Source organism: Mesoplodon mirus (assembly GCF_964341445.2).
Source record: "Mesoplodon mirus genome assembly, chromosome: 12".
Classification (NCBI taxonomy): domain Eukaryota; kingdom Metazoa; phylum Chordata; class Mammalia; order Artiodactyla; family Ziphiidae; genus Mesoplodon; species Mesoplodon mirus.
This window is the reverse complement of record NC_138988.1, coordinates 71,122,166-71,137,789: the sequence shown is the minus strand read 5'-3', so window position 1 is coordinate 71,137,789 and position 15,624 is coordinate 71,122,166. Positions and strand designations below refer to the sequence as shown.

General features: G+C 39.3%; 1 protein-coding gene across 4 annotated transcripts in view; it reads left to right on the top strand.

Annotated features, from left to right (window-relative positions):
- Nucleotides 1-15,624, top strand: part of BTBD9 (BTB domain containing 9) — a 420,550-nt gene that overhangs the window by 57,213 nt on the left and 347,713 nt on the right. For all 4 annotated transcript variants that reach the window (XR_014295455.1, XM_082637820.1, XM_082637818.1 and 1 more), the window contains exon 6: nucleotides 3,268-3,387. Coding sequence is in view for 3 of the 4 variants with exons in the window: in XM_082637820.1 (XP_082493946.1) it covers nucleotides 3,268-3,387 (120 nt within the window). In the remaining variant the exon portion in view is untranslated. The remainder of the gene's footprint in view (nucleotides 1-3,267; nucleotides 3,388-15,624) is intronic.

The window sequence follows — 15,624 nt, the reverse complement described above, 5'->3', positions numbered from 1 at the left end:
AGTGCGCGGGCTTCTCATTGCGGTGGCTTCTCTTGTTGTGGAGCACGGGCTCTAGCTGCGCAGGCTTCAGTAGTTGTGACGCGCAGACTCAGTAGTTGTGGCACACGGGGTTGGTTGCTCCACGGCATGTGGGATCTTCCCAGGCCAGGACTCGAACCCCTGCCCTGTGCATTGGCAGGTGGATTATTACCCTCTGCACCACCAGGGAAGTCCATAACCAGTATTTTTTTGTTATGCATAGTCTCACTCCCCCCCCCGCCACACACACACCAGAAACCTGTAAAACCACACATAATTTTACAAAATAAAGGTTAGATGTGCAAAAAGTAACTTCACTTTTTAATTAATACATTGTGAATATTCTACTCTTAAAAATATTCCTGTAAAATGTTACTTTAAAAAAAATTTTTTTGAAATATAGTTTACTTATAATGTGTTTAAGTTCTGTACATATATATATACAAATATGTTTTACATATATATTCTTTTTCATATTTTCCATTATGGTTTATTACATGATATTGAATATAGTTCCCTGTGCTATATAGTAGGGCCTTGTCTTTTATCCATGTAAAATGTTACTTTTAATAGTTGTTTGGTATTCTACTCTATGGGTTACCATTGTTTATTTACTTGATTCCTTACTTTTGGATATTATGATAACTTTTTAAATATACTTTATACTGTGGACAAAGAAAAAAATTATCTTTTAGTGTGGATAAATATCATTATCAAAACAAAAGAAATATGTGAAAAAAACTTGATGGGCTCCAGCCTAGGAACCCACCAGTTTCACAGTGGCTTCAAGATTCTGCCTTCCTTTCTAGCCACTCTGATGTTTTCACCCACTGGGTTCAGCCATGGCAGAAGTACCAGAGCAGTAGGATGACCAAGAACTGAACAGTCTCCCTCATTGCTGCTCATCATTAACCTAAACCTGTACACCTAGTCTCTGGTGTACAGTCTCCTAGGCCCTACTCATGCCTCTTTGAGTCTGGGCATGAAGGGCTTCATAGTAAGGGTGATGAGACCCTGCAGATCTTGCTGGTTAGTTCATTTCTCTCGTTAGCACCACTGACCACCACCCTGGCCTTTCAGGCCATTTGAGCCAAGTGTGAGGGAAGCTTTATGAAGTGAGAGTCAGCATTTCCCATGTGCGTGGGTATTGGAGGTTATCTCCAGGTTATCTCATTCTTTTTGATTAAGAATATGTTTCCTGATATGTATCATTGGATATAATATGATGTTTAGTTGGCAAAATGGAGCAAATTTCACGTATTATTTACAAGAGTCTCTGGTTAATAATAGTAGTAGGCACTGTTCTAAAAGCTTTACGTATATTAACTTGTTTAGTTAATAATGCAATTAGTATAAAAATAATAAAGAAAAGGTTAGTACATTTGAAACTGAAAGTAGTTATCATCATTTCCAGGATGTTAAATATTTAGAGGCCACTTTATTTTTTTTTATTTTTTTAAATTAATTAGTTTATTTTATTTATTTATTTTTGGCTGCGTTGGGTCTTCGTTGCTGTGTGCGGGCTTTCTCTAGTTGTGGCGAGCGGGGGCTACTCTTTGTTGTGGTGCACCGGCTTCTCATTGTGGTGGCTTGTCTTGTTGCGGAGCATGGGCTCTAGGCACGTGGGCTTCCGTAGTTGTGGCTCGCGGGCTTTAGAGCGCAGGCTCAGTAGTTGTGGCGCACGGGCTTCGTTGCTCTGTGGCATGTGGGATCTTCCCGGACCAGGGCTTGAACCCGTGTCCCCTGTATTGGCAGGCGGATTCTTAAGCACTGCGCCATCAGGGAAGCCCCAGTTTGTTTTAGTATGTGCGTTTCATTCACGGGGGACTTAACTTTACCATGTACTAGTTCCTTTCTCACAGAAGTTATCATTCTAAGCAAAGGTGAAAAATTCAGAATCTTAAGCCAAAAAGATTCTCATATGTGTTGTAAAATTATATCCTGCATTGCTGATAACCCAGAGAGGTTCAATAAAAGGTTATAACCAGTTTGAGACTGAGCAATAAAATGAATGGGAGTGAGAGGACAGCAGAAAATGAGGGGATGACACAAAATAAGCTGACCTTTTCTGGTCACAACTGCTGGTTGCAGGCTGACATTTATGGTCACCTAAATCTTCTGAGATTGTTCCTGTTGATATTACAGTACAAGTAATAACTGCATCTCAAATTTAAATTTGGCTTATGACAGGGGAATATAGATTTGTTCAGTATGGGACCAGCATGTAATGGTCCAGGGTAGCTGACCAGGGGAGGATGATAGGCTGTTTTCATTACTGCTAGATTATTAGCTGCCAAATTTTAAGTTGTACAGAAAAGGAATACATATTATCTCTTCACTCATGTCATTTATTTTTCTGCAGGCTGTATCTGTGTGTGGAATGGTAGGAGACTGGGAGGAAGCAGGAGATAAGCTGGCCTCTGTGAGGAACCATTCTGAGTTGGCTTTCCTCCTGAGAGAGGAGGGCTGGGCGGCCAGGCCAGTGAAGGTAGAGGGAGAAGGCACACTTCTCTGTTTTCTGTCCTCTCTCTGTCATGGCTTTATTAATCTGTTAATACGGTATATGCAAGGCATCCTGGTCCTGTTATGTCTTATATGCCTGATATGTGACAAGCACCGTGCTAGACCCTGGATATATGCAGATAAATATGGCATGGTCTGTGTTCTTAACCAGCTTGAGACCTAATAAGGCAGACAGACATGCAAAGAGATAATTTCAATACATTGTGGTGAATGCTATGTTAGGGGGATCTATACACATTTCGTCATCATCAGAATTTGGTCGTTATGCAGAAAATGTAATTCATGAATAGTGTATTTTTTGTACCTTTTAACATTTTATTAAAATATAACTTCAGGGGGCTTCCCTGGTGACGCACTGGTTAAGAATCCACCTGCCAATGCAGGGGACACGGGTTCGTGCCCTGGTCTGGGAAGATCCTACATGGTGCGGAGCAACTAAGCCTGTGTCACAACTACTGAGCCTGCACTCTAGAGCCCGCGAGCCACAGCTACTGAAGCCCGCGCGCCTAGAGCTCGTGCTCCACAACAAGAGAATCCACCACAATGAGAAGCCTGCGCACCGCAAAGAAGAGTAGCCCCCGCTTGCCACAACTAGAGAAAGCCCGCACACAGCAATGAAGACCCAACGCAGCCAAAAAGAAAAAAAAAAAGCTGCTAAAAAAATATAACTTTGTATTGTTATTTTAATATGATACTTTTTTCTGCCTTTTTCCTTTTGATTTATAGGTCTTATTCATACTTCATTGAAGTCTCAATGGATGAACTTGATTGGATCAGAGTGATTGATCATTCGCAATATCTGTGTCGTTCTTGGCAAAAGTTGTATTTTCCAGCCCGTGTCTGCAGGTTAGTTCTCATGGCTTATAAATGATTTTGATGTTTGTTTAAAGAGATTTGGATGTTGAGAAACAGATTTCATTTTTCTGTCTCATAGAAGAAAAGTTTTCCAGGATATCAGTTACTAAATGCGTCCCAACTAAAAAACTTAGGGATACTATGGAAAATTAAGCATCTTAATATTTAGAGTGTACCGTGGAACTGTTTTGTACCATATTTATGTAAAGGCATGTAAATGAATGAGAAGGGACGACACACTGAGAAGTGGAAATGCTTTTTAAATTCCATGCTATACCTTGAAAACAGAGTTATTGTTAGGGGGGTGCATTCTTTTCACAAAAGCCATGAGAGATATTTCTGGAGGCTTCCCTGGCAGTCCTCAGAGCCAGGAGGAGATTTTTGGATGCCGTTGTGCATGTTCTTTTTCTAGGTCAGTGGATATCAGTGGAGTTTAAAAGAGCAGGTGTTTCTAGTGGGGTTGGGTTTGGGGCAAGGGAGGCTGAGCTGGTGGGGTTGGGTTTGGGGCAAGGGAGGCTGAGCTGGTGGGGCTCCAGGCTCACACCCTCCCTTCAACCAGAGCACCTTAACTTTTATTGTCATTATGTATTTTAGCTCCATGTAAGTTTGTTTTTTAAAAAGTACTGATAAGCTGTTCTAACATTTCATATTCTTACTTTAGATGTAAGCCATCTTTTAAGCTTTCTTTCTGAAATTCTGCAAAACCAGTATGAATAATGAATTTGGGAGTTGGGAAAGGTGGTTAAAGGCCCCTGAAATTCTGTTGTGTTTTTTCTATTGTGATTTTCCCCTTGGAAATTTCCCTCAGATATTCTTTACCCTAAACTCAAGAGATTGAAGGCAGAAAGTGATTGGTTCGTTTAATTAGGTGTGTCAAGAAGGGATATGGTGGGTGTAAGCCAGGGAGCACGTGGAGCTGGCTCCTTACCCACTCCGCTCCACACCCGTACTCGTGACCCCAGCTGACATCCCTGTGTGGCTGAGTTGGAGCAGACGGGGATGCCCCACAGCACTTACTCTCTCGGTCAGAAGGCACCCTTATACTTATTAAATGCATGATCTGACAGCATCAGGCTGAATTCTTACTTCTACCACGGGAATTCCACAAAACCTTTCAGCCTCTGGTACAGTAAAGAATGTCGCCTACGTTTTTTTATTATGGGGATGACTGGACACAATATTGTTACCCAAGGATCCTCTTGTGTGGAAATGAAGAAAATCAATTTCATTTCCCCAAAGAGGGACTGAAGTGTCTCAGGTCTAGCAGTTGCTCTTTTATCAGAGGAGTTTTGAATGGATTAAAATGAGAGGGACAAGAAATTGAGTGAAGATTCTGTATCTCAGAACTGCCTAGGGATACTTTGAGAGTGACAGAGGGGCCCCGAGGTAGAGGAGGGGATTGAGTCTGCATCGACTGACATTATTATGGCTGTATCAGATTAAAAAATAAGCAACATAACAACCGAAGTGTCTGACATGGACCAAAGGACTGTGTGTTTGTATTTAATTTGAAACACTAGGAACACGACGCCCAGAACAAATCATCGTGACTGTAATACCAGCTATGGTAGAGGCTGTGTGCTTTACCCAACTGAAAACTCCTACTCTGTGGAGGGAGACGTGTACCCTCAGTCGTGATCTCTGGCTTTTAGAAAATATAATTCCTCTTATTTATTAATGGGTATTATTTATACTCCCTTTTCCTTATTTTGTCTCTCCTGTGTGGCCTTGCCTTTATTGATGTTGCTTTTATGTGTTGTAGAGCCTGGCTGTTTTCATGATTCTAGTTTTTGTCTTGGTATAGCCAGCTCCCACGCTGGTTGAGAAAAACTGAGCAAAGGTGATGTTAGAGACAGTGATAACAAGAAAAGAAAGGAGTCTTGATATGCATTTTAGTGAGAAATCATTTTAATATTTATAACCACTTTAACTTACTATGTTACTACATTCCTTCATAAACTCTGCCTTTTGTAATAGTTTGGAATTTTGGAAGTATTTTAAAATGAATTTAAGAATAAGTCCCTATTGATTATCCAAGGATGTCTTATGCTTGGTGTTTCTTATCTTCACAATCATTTATTGACTTCCTAAACAATGTTCTAAATACATTTCTTTCAGGGACTTCACTGGGCACATATAAATTCTTTATTTCCTTAGCACGTAAGTGTTCAGTTTGCATTGTGTTAGTTAATTTGCACATTTGTATGTCACCCTTGTTCTTCAGTGTCCTTTGCGTGTTTGTCTTGCCTCTCATACTAAAATTACAAGCTCTTGGAAGCAAGGAGTATGGATTCTAATCTTTCAGTATTCTTGTGCAGTTCTCAAGTTATGACCTTGTATGCAGTAGGTACTCTATAAATGTTAGCACAGGTTTGGGGTCAAGGCACTGACCAGGTAATGAAGAGAGACTGATTCAATATTAATATGTATATATATTCATTGGTGCTTTTTATCCATGTATTTGTTAAAATGTATATCTGTGCTGGAAAACTCTGGAGTGGTAAATGGTTCTGTACTCTTTGCAAAGTCTACTTTCTGTTTTTTCTTCAGGAAACTGAATTTCGAGGTTAATTCTGAAGGATGTGAGTGTTGTATATTGATGAAAGATTTCATCTAATATATTCACTAAAGAAGAGATACTCTGTGAATTGTGAGATTACCCAGCCCTCTCTCTTGAGTCTAGGTTGAACTGCATGTAAATCAGCATCGGGTAGTAGGAAAATCATGGGCTGCAGAGTTAGAGCTCTTCTCAAATCCTGGTTTCATCTATTATTGGCATTGTGATCCTAGTAAAGTTGTGCCTCTTCAAGCCCTCATTTCTACACCAGTGAAACAGGAATAACAGCACCCTTCCTGGGGTCTGCTGTGGAGGGTTAGATGACAGAGCATATGTACAAGTACTGAGCACAATGTCTGGCCCAAAGTAGAGGCTCAATAAATAGTTGTTTTTATTACCTTTTCTACTTTCTGAGACTCTGAACTGGTGTTTGGCCTTCAGAGAAAGAGAGCCATCCTGCCACTCTCTGTGGCCATGGTGGCTCTCAGTGGTGGCTCTCAGTATGAGGAAACTGTTCCTTATCTCAGGAGTGTGGTCCTTTCAGCACTTTTCCATATTTCCAGTCCACACACATGCCTTCCATGGTTCTCTTTATCTTAGTAATCTGCCCATTTGTATGTTTCCAACAGTTTTCATACATTTTTAATTGTGGTAAAATATATATAACATAAAATTTGCCATTTATATATCCTGTGGAATGTAATTTAGTCAGCATTTCCCCTCACTGAGATAGTGGTGATAAGGATAATGTCAGGCTTCAAAGCCGGAGTGATGGTTACAACCACAGCAGTGAATGGAGGGAAGTGGTCTGCTCTTTCTTTCTGGGTCCTTTTTAGGAATGCATTGTGGGTCAAGTGGGGACTGTTCAATGTAGGCAAAAGCTTAGACTAATAACAACCCCCTAGCCCCCAGCTGGAAATGAAGAAAAGTGATGTCAATTTTGGTACAGTTTTTCATATGATACTCAGAACCATCTTATATCTTATCAGCTTTGCCTTTTTCAGGAAAAGGAAATTTCTGCTTTACCCATAAATTCCCCAACCTTCAAACTGTCTTCTTGGCTATCTAGTGAGCTCTCTTCAAGTCCTTCCACAGCTTTCTTAGTTGGTAGAGCCTAGGACTGAACAAAAAACACTAACAAGGAGTGGAAATATTGAGTGCCCTGGGATGCTTTAAATTTTTTTTCTGGCTTTTTCTCAACACGGTGCTGGTAATTTGGCAGCTGCAAAATGTTGCTGAAATACGAGAAGACTTGAAAACATGGATGTGAATGCGTGCAGAGGTAGCCCACATATGGCTGGTAGCTGGAATTACAAAAGTGAGCTTGGTATAAAACCTGGGAGTTGAGGGAGAGGAATAGTGGGCCTAAAAGCACAGTCCTTAAGAATATAGCTATTGAGAGAGGGAAGGAAAGAGTAGGTGGCAGACAGGTTTACTGCAGGGGCTGGTCAGAGAGTTAGAGGAGAATCCGGAGGAGCACAGAGGCCAGAAAGGGTGTTGAGAAGGGTGCAACTTGATGGTTCAGAACATGGCACAGGATGGATGAACTCACTTAACACAAAACTGAGCTTCTTTCTTCCTTTCCTTTTGTTTTTAATTATCAAAATGGAAATGTCTTTTTATGACATTTTAATTATAAAATTATGATGTAGTACACATTTTAAATATTGATAAAGCTTGCCCTCTGATAAGGCTGTACTCAGTTTCTACCAGTAGCACATAGAAATGCCCCTTCTCCAAACCCTCACCAATGCAGGCATTGTCAGCATTTTGCCAATGTGATTTATCTGTAAAAAATTGTCTTTCTTTAAGTTGGATTTCTTTTATCGTCTGTGAAGTGTAGGGTATCTTATAATACTTGACATTTGTTATTTCTCATTTATAAAAGCCTATTTTTGTCTTTTGCATATTTTTCTTCTGGGGTGATTATCTTTTTGTTTTTGGCTTGTGAGAACTTTATGTTGGTATGTACACCTTGATACATATACATATATATATCGTATATATATACATGTAGACGTATGTTTGTGTATGTATGATTATACTTTTGCCTATCATGTACTGTGCAATTTGTTATTAGTTTTTAGTGTTTTATTAGTAATTTTTACCATATAGAATTTTATGTTTTAAAAAATGTAGTCAAATCTGTCAGTCCTTTTTATGGTTTCTGGTGGTCTGATATCATGTTTAGAAAGGTGTTCCTCACTCCAACCTTAAAGAGTGTTATATTTTTATAAATTTTTTCTGCTACTTGTTATTTTTATCTTTGTATCTAAATATTTAATCCAGCCAGAATATTTTTCATGTATATTTTCAGATTAGGGATAGTCAGTTGACTAAGACCATTTATTTAATAGTTGTTCCTTACCACACTAGTATGAACAGCCATATTTATCATGTGCTAAATTCTAGCATATACTCCACTCTGTTCATTGATTTCTTTGACTGTTAATGAAAGTGTTTTAATCATTGTAGTTTTCCCTTCCCTCCTTTTTCTTCTTTTCTTAGAATGAGAGATTATAATGTGCCAAATGTGTCACGGACAAAAGGGTGTTGTAGAGCATCTGCTGGCCTGTCTTCTAGTCTCAGTGGTCACAGTAGAGGTCATAAATGATGAAAAACATCTCACTAGAACAGTTCTACTTTCACTTACAACAAGAAATTTAGGCATGCTTCTTCACCAGCTAAGAAAATAGATTTTTCTTCATTTATTCATCTGTTTATTCATCCATTACTCACTCATTTCACAAATAAGCTTCTGCTTTGTGCTATGCATTGTACTGGATACTGAGGCCATAACACTGAAGAAGACTGCCAAGATTTCTCTCTCATAGAATTTGGGAGGAACAGATATAAACAATAAGAGCACAACAGGTAATTGTAAATGTTGTGAAAATGATACTGTGATAATGACTCAGGGTCAAGAGGAGGAGAGTAGTTATTTAAAATAGGTGATCATGGGAAGCCTGAGAGGGGAGCTGGGTGTTTTAAACTGAGATTAAGGAGGTGATATTCTCTGGTCATTGTTGTAGATATTTAGGCTTTCTTTGGTGTACATCGAATGTTATTCAAGAGTAACTGGTCTACTCTAGGAGGCCTCATTAAATGAATACTAAAACTGTACTGTTTTTTGGTTTAGGGCACTTTAATCTCTTTTATTGCTACCATACATTCCAAGTCCCCTCTCATCCCGGCCATCAGTAGGCGCACCATAATTTTTTTACCCATTTTCATTAGATTATAGTACCTAACAGTGCTATAGATCTATAAGACATAAAACAAATGAGAAAATAAACATTGCTATTTATGGAAGCATTCTTTCCCTACCATATTAACCTTGTACAAAAGTGTGTGTGTCTTCCACCTTTTCTTTTTTGTTCTCCCCCTGACCCCCTGGGCATTGATATATTTATTTACTTTTAAAGGTAGACAGTTTTACATTAATCAGTGGTTCACCAGGATGCTTTATAATCATAGCTAGAATTATGCTGAGCCTTTACTTTCTTTATATGATTGGTGTCTTCAGAAGTCAAGAAATGCCTTATTCAGTTGTAAAGGAAGAAGGAACAGTTTCACTTTTTAAAAGTAATCATTTTAGTTCACACTTAGTTTGAATTGTACCTCCACCTACAACTTTGATACCATAATTGAATTAGTATAGAGCAACCTGCAGACAGAGGAAGTCTCTTCTAAGAGTGCAAAGCAAAATGTAGCCACATGGTGTCACTAAATCATAACAGTTTTACTTGGGGCTAAAGAGATTAAAATTGCTTTTTTAAAAATAAAACCACACTTAAATATAAATTTTCTGAAGCCTGTGATTTGTGAAATAACATGTGAAACTATTTGTACTATTTAAGTCCTTTTACTCATGTGGAGCATTAATTATGTCTGAAGTCCGCAGAGGTACATTCAGGTGCTAGACAGCCCTTGACTCGTCGTCTGCCAAGTATAGCAGATATGTGGGCTTCTGTAGTAGAGCTATTCAGTTTCATACAAATAAGTTATTTTTTTCTCTTAATTTTTTTTTATCAAATAAGTTCCTTTTTTAATCTTCCTTTGGAATTTTGAAATAAATAGAAGAGTAACTCAAAGGAGAGTGAGCCATTAAATATTTATACGGAAGAGTGAGAAAGGAAGAGTGAGGAAAAGAGAGTGAGGGTTACAGGACCTCAGAGGAGAGACAAGAAGAGAACCGTCCAACATTTATTGAGTATCCATTGTGGGCCAGACGCACATTGCTCCCTTGTATGATTCTCATGATAGCTCTAGGAGAGAAACACCACTAACTACCTTCATTTTACAAATGAGGAAACTGAGCCTCAGAGAAGTTAAATATGCAGGTCTGTGACTACACAGTTAATGTCACAATCCTACGTTGCTTCTGCAGACTGTGAGGTGAAGAAATAGCTCTGCTTAAGAGTAGGGGGAGACATGGAGCCCTGGAGAAGCTCTTGCCGCCTTTTTGGCGGGAACAGTTTCCAGGAATGCTGAAACAGAGGGCCTGGGGTGGCCACACTCTGCTCGTGCTGGCCATAGCCACCTGCATGACAAGGATACTGATGAGGGGGAGGAGGAGGATGAGCAGTTGGGGAAGTTTTCTCTTTTAAAATGCCCCAAAGGGAGTGTAGCAGTCCTTTATGTATGTTTTGTCAGTTTGTCAATAGTACTTTGAATTTTCCTGCCTCTTTGTTCGCCATAAGATCATTTTAGACTTTATTATTACAGAGTGAACCTGGTGTTCTTAACTCCTGATTTGTTTTGCTTCAGCTATATTTATTTATTTTTTAATACATTTATTTATTTTATTTTTGGCTGCGTTGGGTCTTCATTGCTGCACGCAGGTTTTTCTCTAGTTGCGGAGAGCGGGGTCTACTCTTCATTGCGGTGAGCGGGCTTCTCATTGTGGTGGCTTCTCTTGTTGCGGAGCACGGGCTCTAGGCGCGCAGGCTTCAGTGGTTGTGGCTTGCGGGCTCTAGAGCACAGGCTCAGTAGTTGTGGTGCACAGGCTTAGTTGTTCCGTGGCATGTGTGATATTCCTGGACCAGGGCTCGAACCCGTGTCCCTTGCATTGGCAGACGGATTCTTAACCACTGTGCCACCAGCTGTATTTAGAAACAAGTTTCATATATTATGGAATTTCTCTTCACAAGATCTCTTTACATCTTGAATTGCTTTTTTTTTTTTTTAGTTGAGGAATTTTCTATTTATTATTTTCACTTAGGATCCTCTTATTAGACCAAAAATATTTTCCACTGTGTTTTTTTTTTTTTTGCGGTACGCGGGCCTCTCACTGTTGTGGCCTCTCCTGTTGCGGAGCACAGGCTCCGGATGCACAGGCTCAGCAGCCATGGCTCACGGGCCCAGCCGCTCCGCGGCATGTGGTATCTTCCCGGACCGGGACATGGACCTGTGTCCCCTGCATCGGCAGGCGGACTCTCAACCACTGCACCACCAGGGAAGCCCTCCACTGTGTTTTATATTCTGTAAGACCTTTGAGACATGGCTGTTTGTACTTAAGTTTTTCAGCTGAATCTAGGCGTTTTGTTTTTGTTTCATTTTTCTTTAAAGGATAATAACATGTTGAGCTTTTGTGTGTAGTGGAGGACTTGAAACATGAGAAAATAGAACAGGGTTGTCCTTTTTCTTTGCATTTTATTTTATAATTTTAGAATATAAATTAGTATCTTTTAATAAGTGTAAGATGATGTTAATAACACCAATGACCTGTTATTACTACCACAGACAGCCCTTGTATGTTTTTCATTCTGGAAGGCAAGAGCTATATATGGTAGTGGTACAGTTGCTTCCCAAGCAGTTAGGTTCAGGATTAAGTTCAGATAGTACCCCCCTAGTTGATCATCAAACATCTTTTTTTTCCTGCTTTCCCTCTCCTCCATTCTACTCTATTACTTATAAGACTTATTTATTCATACATTTATTCAACAAACAGGTATTTATTGAATACCTGTTATATTGCAGGCACTTAGTTTAGGTGCCACCATAAAATGGTGAACAAGACACAGTTCCTGCTCTCAAGAATTTTATTATATAATAGGAGTGACAACTTTCTAAAGATTGATAAAGTAAAATATGATCAGTGCAATAATAGAGATGTTTATATTTATATTTATTTTATATATATATACACACACATATATATGGTATGCTGGAGCATAGTTATGGGTGATCCTACTGAAGAAAGAATTTGGACAAAGGGACCAAGGGATTGAGCAGGAAAAAATAAGGGGAAAAGGATGCTCTTTGTTCTCTTGCCAAAGGCAGAGTATGCAGTGGACTTGGTCAAATCTAAACTCTTCACCCCAAACTCTCCATCATTGGGCCCTTCTGCTTCTTTAGCTTCATCTTTGGTTCTTATTAGAAATTCCCTGCTTGGTCTCAGCAGTCAAAATCATCTATTTAATGGGAATTCCCTGGCGGTCCAGTGGTTAGGACTCCACGCCTTCACTACCGAGGGCCTGGGTTCAATCCCTGGTTGGGGAACTAAGATCCCACAAGCTATGTGGCGTGGCCAAAAAAACCAAAAATTCTCTATTTACCATCTACCTGCTCATGCCTTCTACCTATGTCCCTAAGCTCAGAGAAAGTATGTGACTGACAATTCTCTCTTCATGTGACCCTGAATAACTGTTTCAGATATCTGGGACTTGGTTTCAGTTAAAGTGTTTCAGTTAAAGTTTTTTTTAAACTTCTTTCAGCAAGACTAGAGGAGTCCCTGTGAAGAACCATAAATTAGGTTAATTTTCACAAGTAATATTCAGAGAATACTAAAAATTCCCAAGAAGTGAAGGGAAAAAAAATCCCTCTGCTGGAGCCAGGATTTGAGTCAGTGTGTCTTTTGCTTAGAAAAATAATGCATTTTTGTAGGTACTTCGTTGTTGGGTACATGCTGTCTGTAAGGAAGTTAACATGGTTGTGTCAGTTTTCCAATTCGAGATCTCCTTTTGGAATCTCTTTTGGCACTGTATCTCTCCCAGCACTTACTTATGGAACTTAGGAAATCCTGACCCAGGAAGCCAGACACTGAACTATTGGGCATGGAACTGTGGGTCTGTCAAGTAGAAAGCAAGGAAAGAATAGAAGACAAACCCATCTGGGACTTCAGGGTCCTTCATATGACCCAGGGGCCTCCAGCATAGGAAACAGAGGCAAAGGTGAGCTATAGAAATGGGAGCAGAAAGCCAGTAATTAATGGAAACGGTGGGGAAGAGCTTCCAGGACCTCCATCCCAGCTTCGGGACTGAATGAGGAAATAATATCAGATGAGTGAAGCTTCACTCACTTTTCTTTTTGGAAGGTCAAGAAGAAGGACTGCTAGATCTTAGAGGTAAAAACAAATAAACAAACTTGGATACAGATTTATTTGTGAATTACATAGTCATTTTCCAATCCTGTTTACTTTGGAAATGGTAATCTAAAGAAGATACTGGTTAAGTAGTTACTGATTCTCCCAGTGGAGAGTTAGGACTACGTATGTATTTTTTAAATTAATTAATTAATTAATTTTTTGCTGCATTGGGTGTTTGTTGCTGCACGTGGGCTTTCTTTAGTTGCAGCGAGCGTGGGCTACTCTTTGTTGCAGTGTGTGGGCTTCTGATTGTGGTGGCTTCTCTTGTTCTGGAGCACGGGCTCTAGGCGTGCAGGCTTCAGTAGTTGTGGCACGCAGGCTCAGTAGTTGTGGCTTGAGGGCTCTAGACTGCAGGCTCAGTAGTTGTGGCTTAGTTGCTCCGCAGCATGTGGGGTCTTCCTGGACCAGGGCTCGAACCCATATCCCCTGCCTTGGCAGGCGGATTCTTAACCACTGCATCACCAGGGAAGCCCCCTAGGCCTACGTATATTTAAATTTCACCCCACACTGCCTAGCATTTATTGCTCTAACCTTTCATAACATTTATAGCTTGAATCATCCAATTTAGCCATTAATTACATAATATATCTTGTATGCCTCTCTAATTATTTTGTGGTTCCTGGACCTCACTGTATATTCCTTTGATAGTAGTTGCTCATCAGATATCTTGTTGAATCCCTTTATGCCTCTAACATTCTTGAATGCAGATGGTTGGATAATCATTTTTTTTTCTGGAAAAATCCTTTTAACACTGCTGTTTTTTCCAGTGTTGAGATACTAAGAGATGAGACTATTTTATTCTTTCCACAGAAAGTATGCTTCAAGAGAACTGTATGTACAAGTCCCATGGTTAATACAATCATCAGAGCTTTCTCAGTCATCATTATAAATGGTACAGGGTGCTTTCTGTGGATACAAGGTTAGCTCAAGAGACAGTGGACCAGAAGTGAAACCAGATTGTTTGTCAGCTGCCAGCAATTCTGGGCAGAGTGCCAGACTTGGTTCACCTTTAAAAATTCATCACCCAGTTTGAAAATAGAGGGCTCGATCCCTGTAGGGAATGGTGGTAGCATGAACACTTGGACTTCCTTTGGCCCAAAGTACTTTTATTTATGCTAGGAAAGGTGGGGAAACTGATCAGTGTGGACCAGCAGCTTTGACCTCATTTAAGAGTTGTAATATTTTCTCTAGCAGCCTTACTTCATTATGTTTCAAATTATAATTTCATAAGTTAATAATTGTACTTCCAAATAATGTGGGTCATATATACACATGAATATGTTTTGCCTGATAGGAAGGTTTAATTTCTAATAGTCATAGAAATTCTGTGCACATTATGAAGCTATTAGGATGTAACATCTGTTTTAGTTCATTTCACCCTGCAAAAGAAATGTGATGCAGGCTAAAATGATCAGTAATTATGTATTTTGAAAGCTAAACCTCCAGTTGTAGAAAGAGCTAATTTACACATTAGATACCGATAAAACTACAGTAAGCGATGAGTTTCAAAGTTAGTGTTATCTCCTACTTAAGAATATGAAAGAGAATCTGTACCAAAAGACAATCTTTTCCTCTTTGAAATGCTCTTTTGCATTGCCTATTGTAATTTTGAGGTTGGAAATCAACAGTAATGAAGAACTGCTTGATATCTTTCTGAAGAAAAAAATTAGAGGGTTGTTAGAGGGAGTAGGATTTAGAAGGATTTCACTTTATTTCTGTTGATCAGTGCCTGCCATCTGCCTTCCATTTAATATTATAGAAGCATGCATGCGTTTCCCAGTTCTGAACAGATGATGTGCATGGTTTGTTGAGATATATGTATATTCTGGATGTGTGTGTGTATATATACCTACGGTGCTTAAAATCACAGTTGAAGTGTAAAACAGATAATGAGTCTCCATTTGGGGCTAATTTGCATATTCATCTCTTGTACACAAAGTAAAAGTCTACAATGACACTGATTTTCTTTTCTACTTTAGAATTGGCACTAACCAGCTGTCAACAAATATTTTGATTAAACACTTTTCTTTATTGGAGAATTTTGGGGCGCATTCTTTGTATAAACATATTGTTTTCTTTGATTTCAAGGGACATATTTTCAATATGATTCATAGATGCATCACACCAGTAAGCTGTCATGCACAAAAATATATTTTTCTCTGTAAACTTCCTTTTTACCATTGATTTCTCTAGGGCGAAAATATGGCTCAGAACAGAATATTCCAACTCAGGATATTTGCCTGAAATAAAGGTGGTAAATAAATGTATAAGCCTGCTTTAAGTAAACCGAAAAATTTAAAGT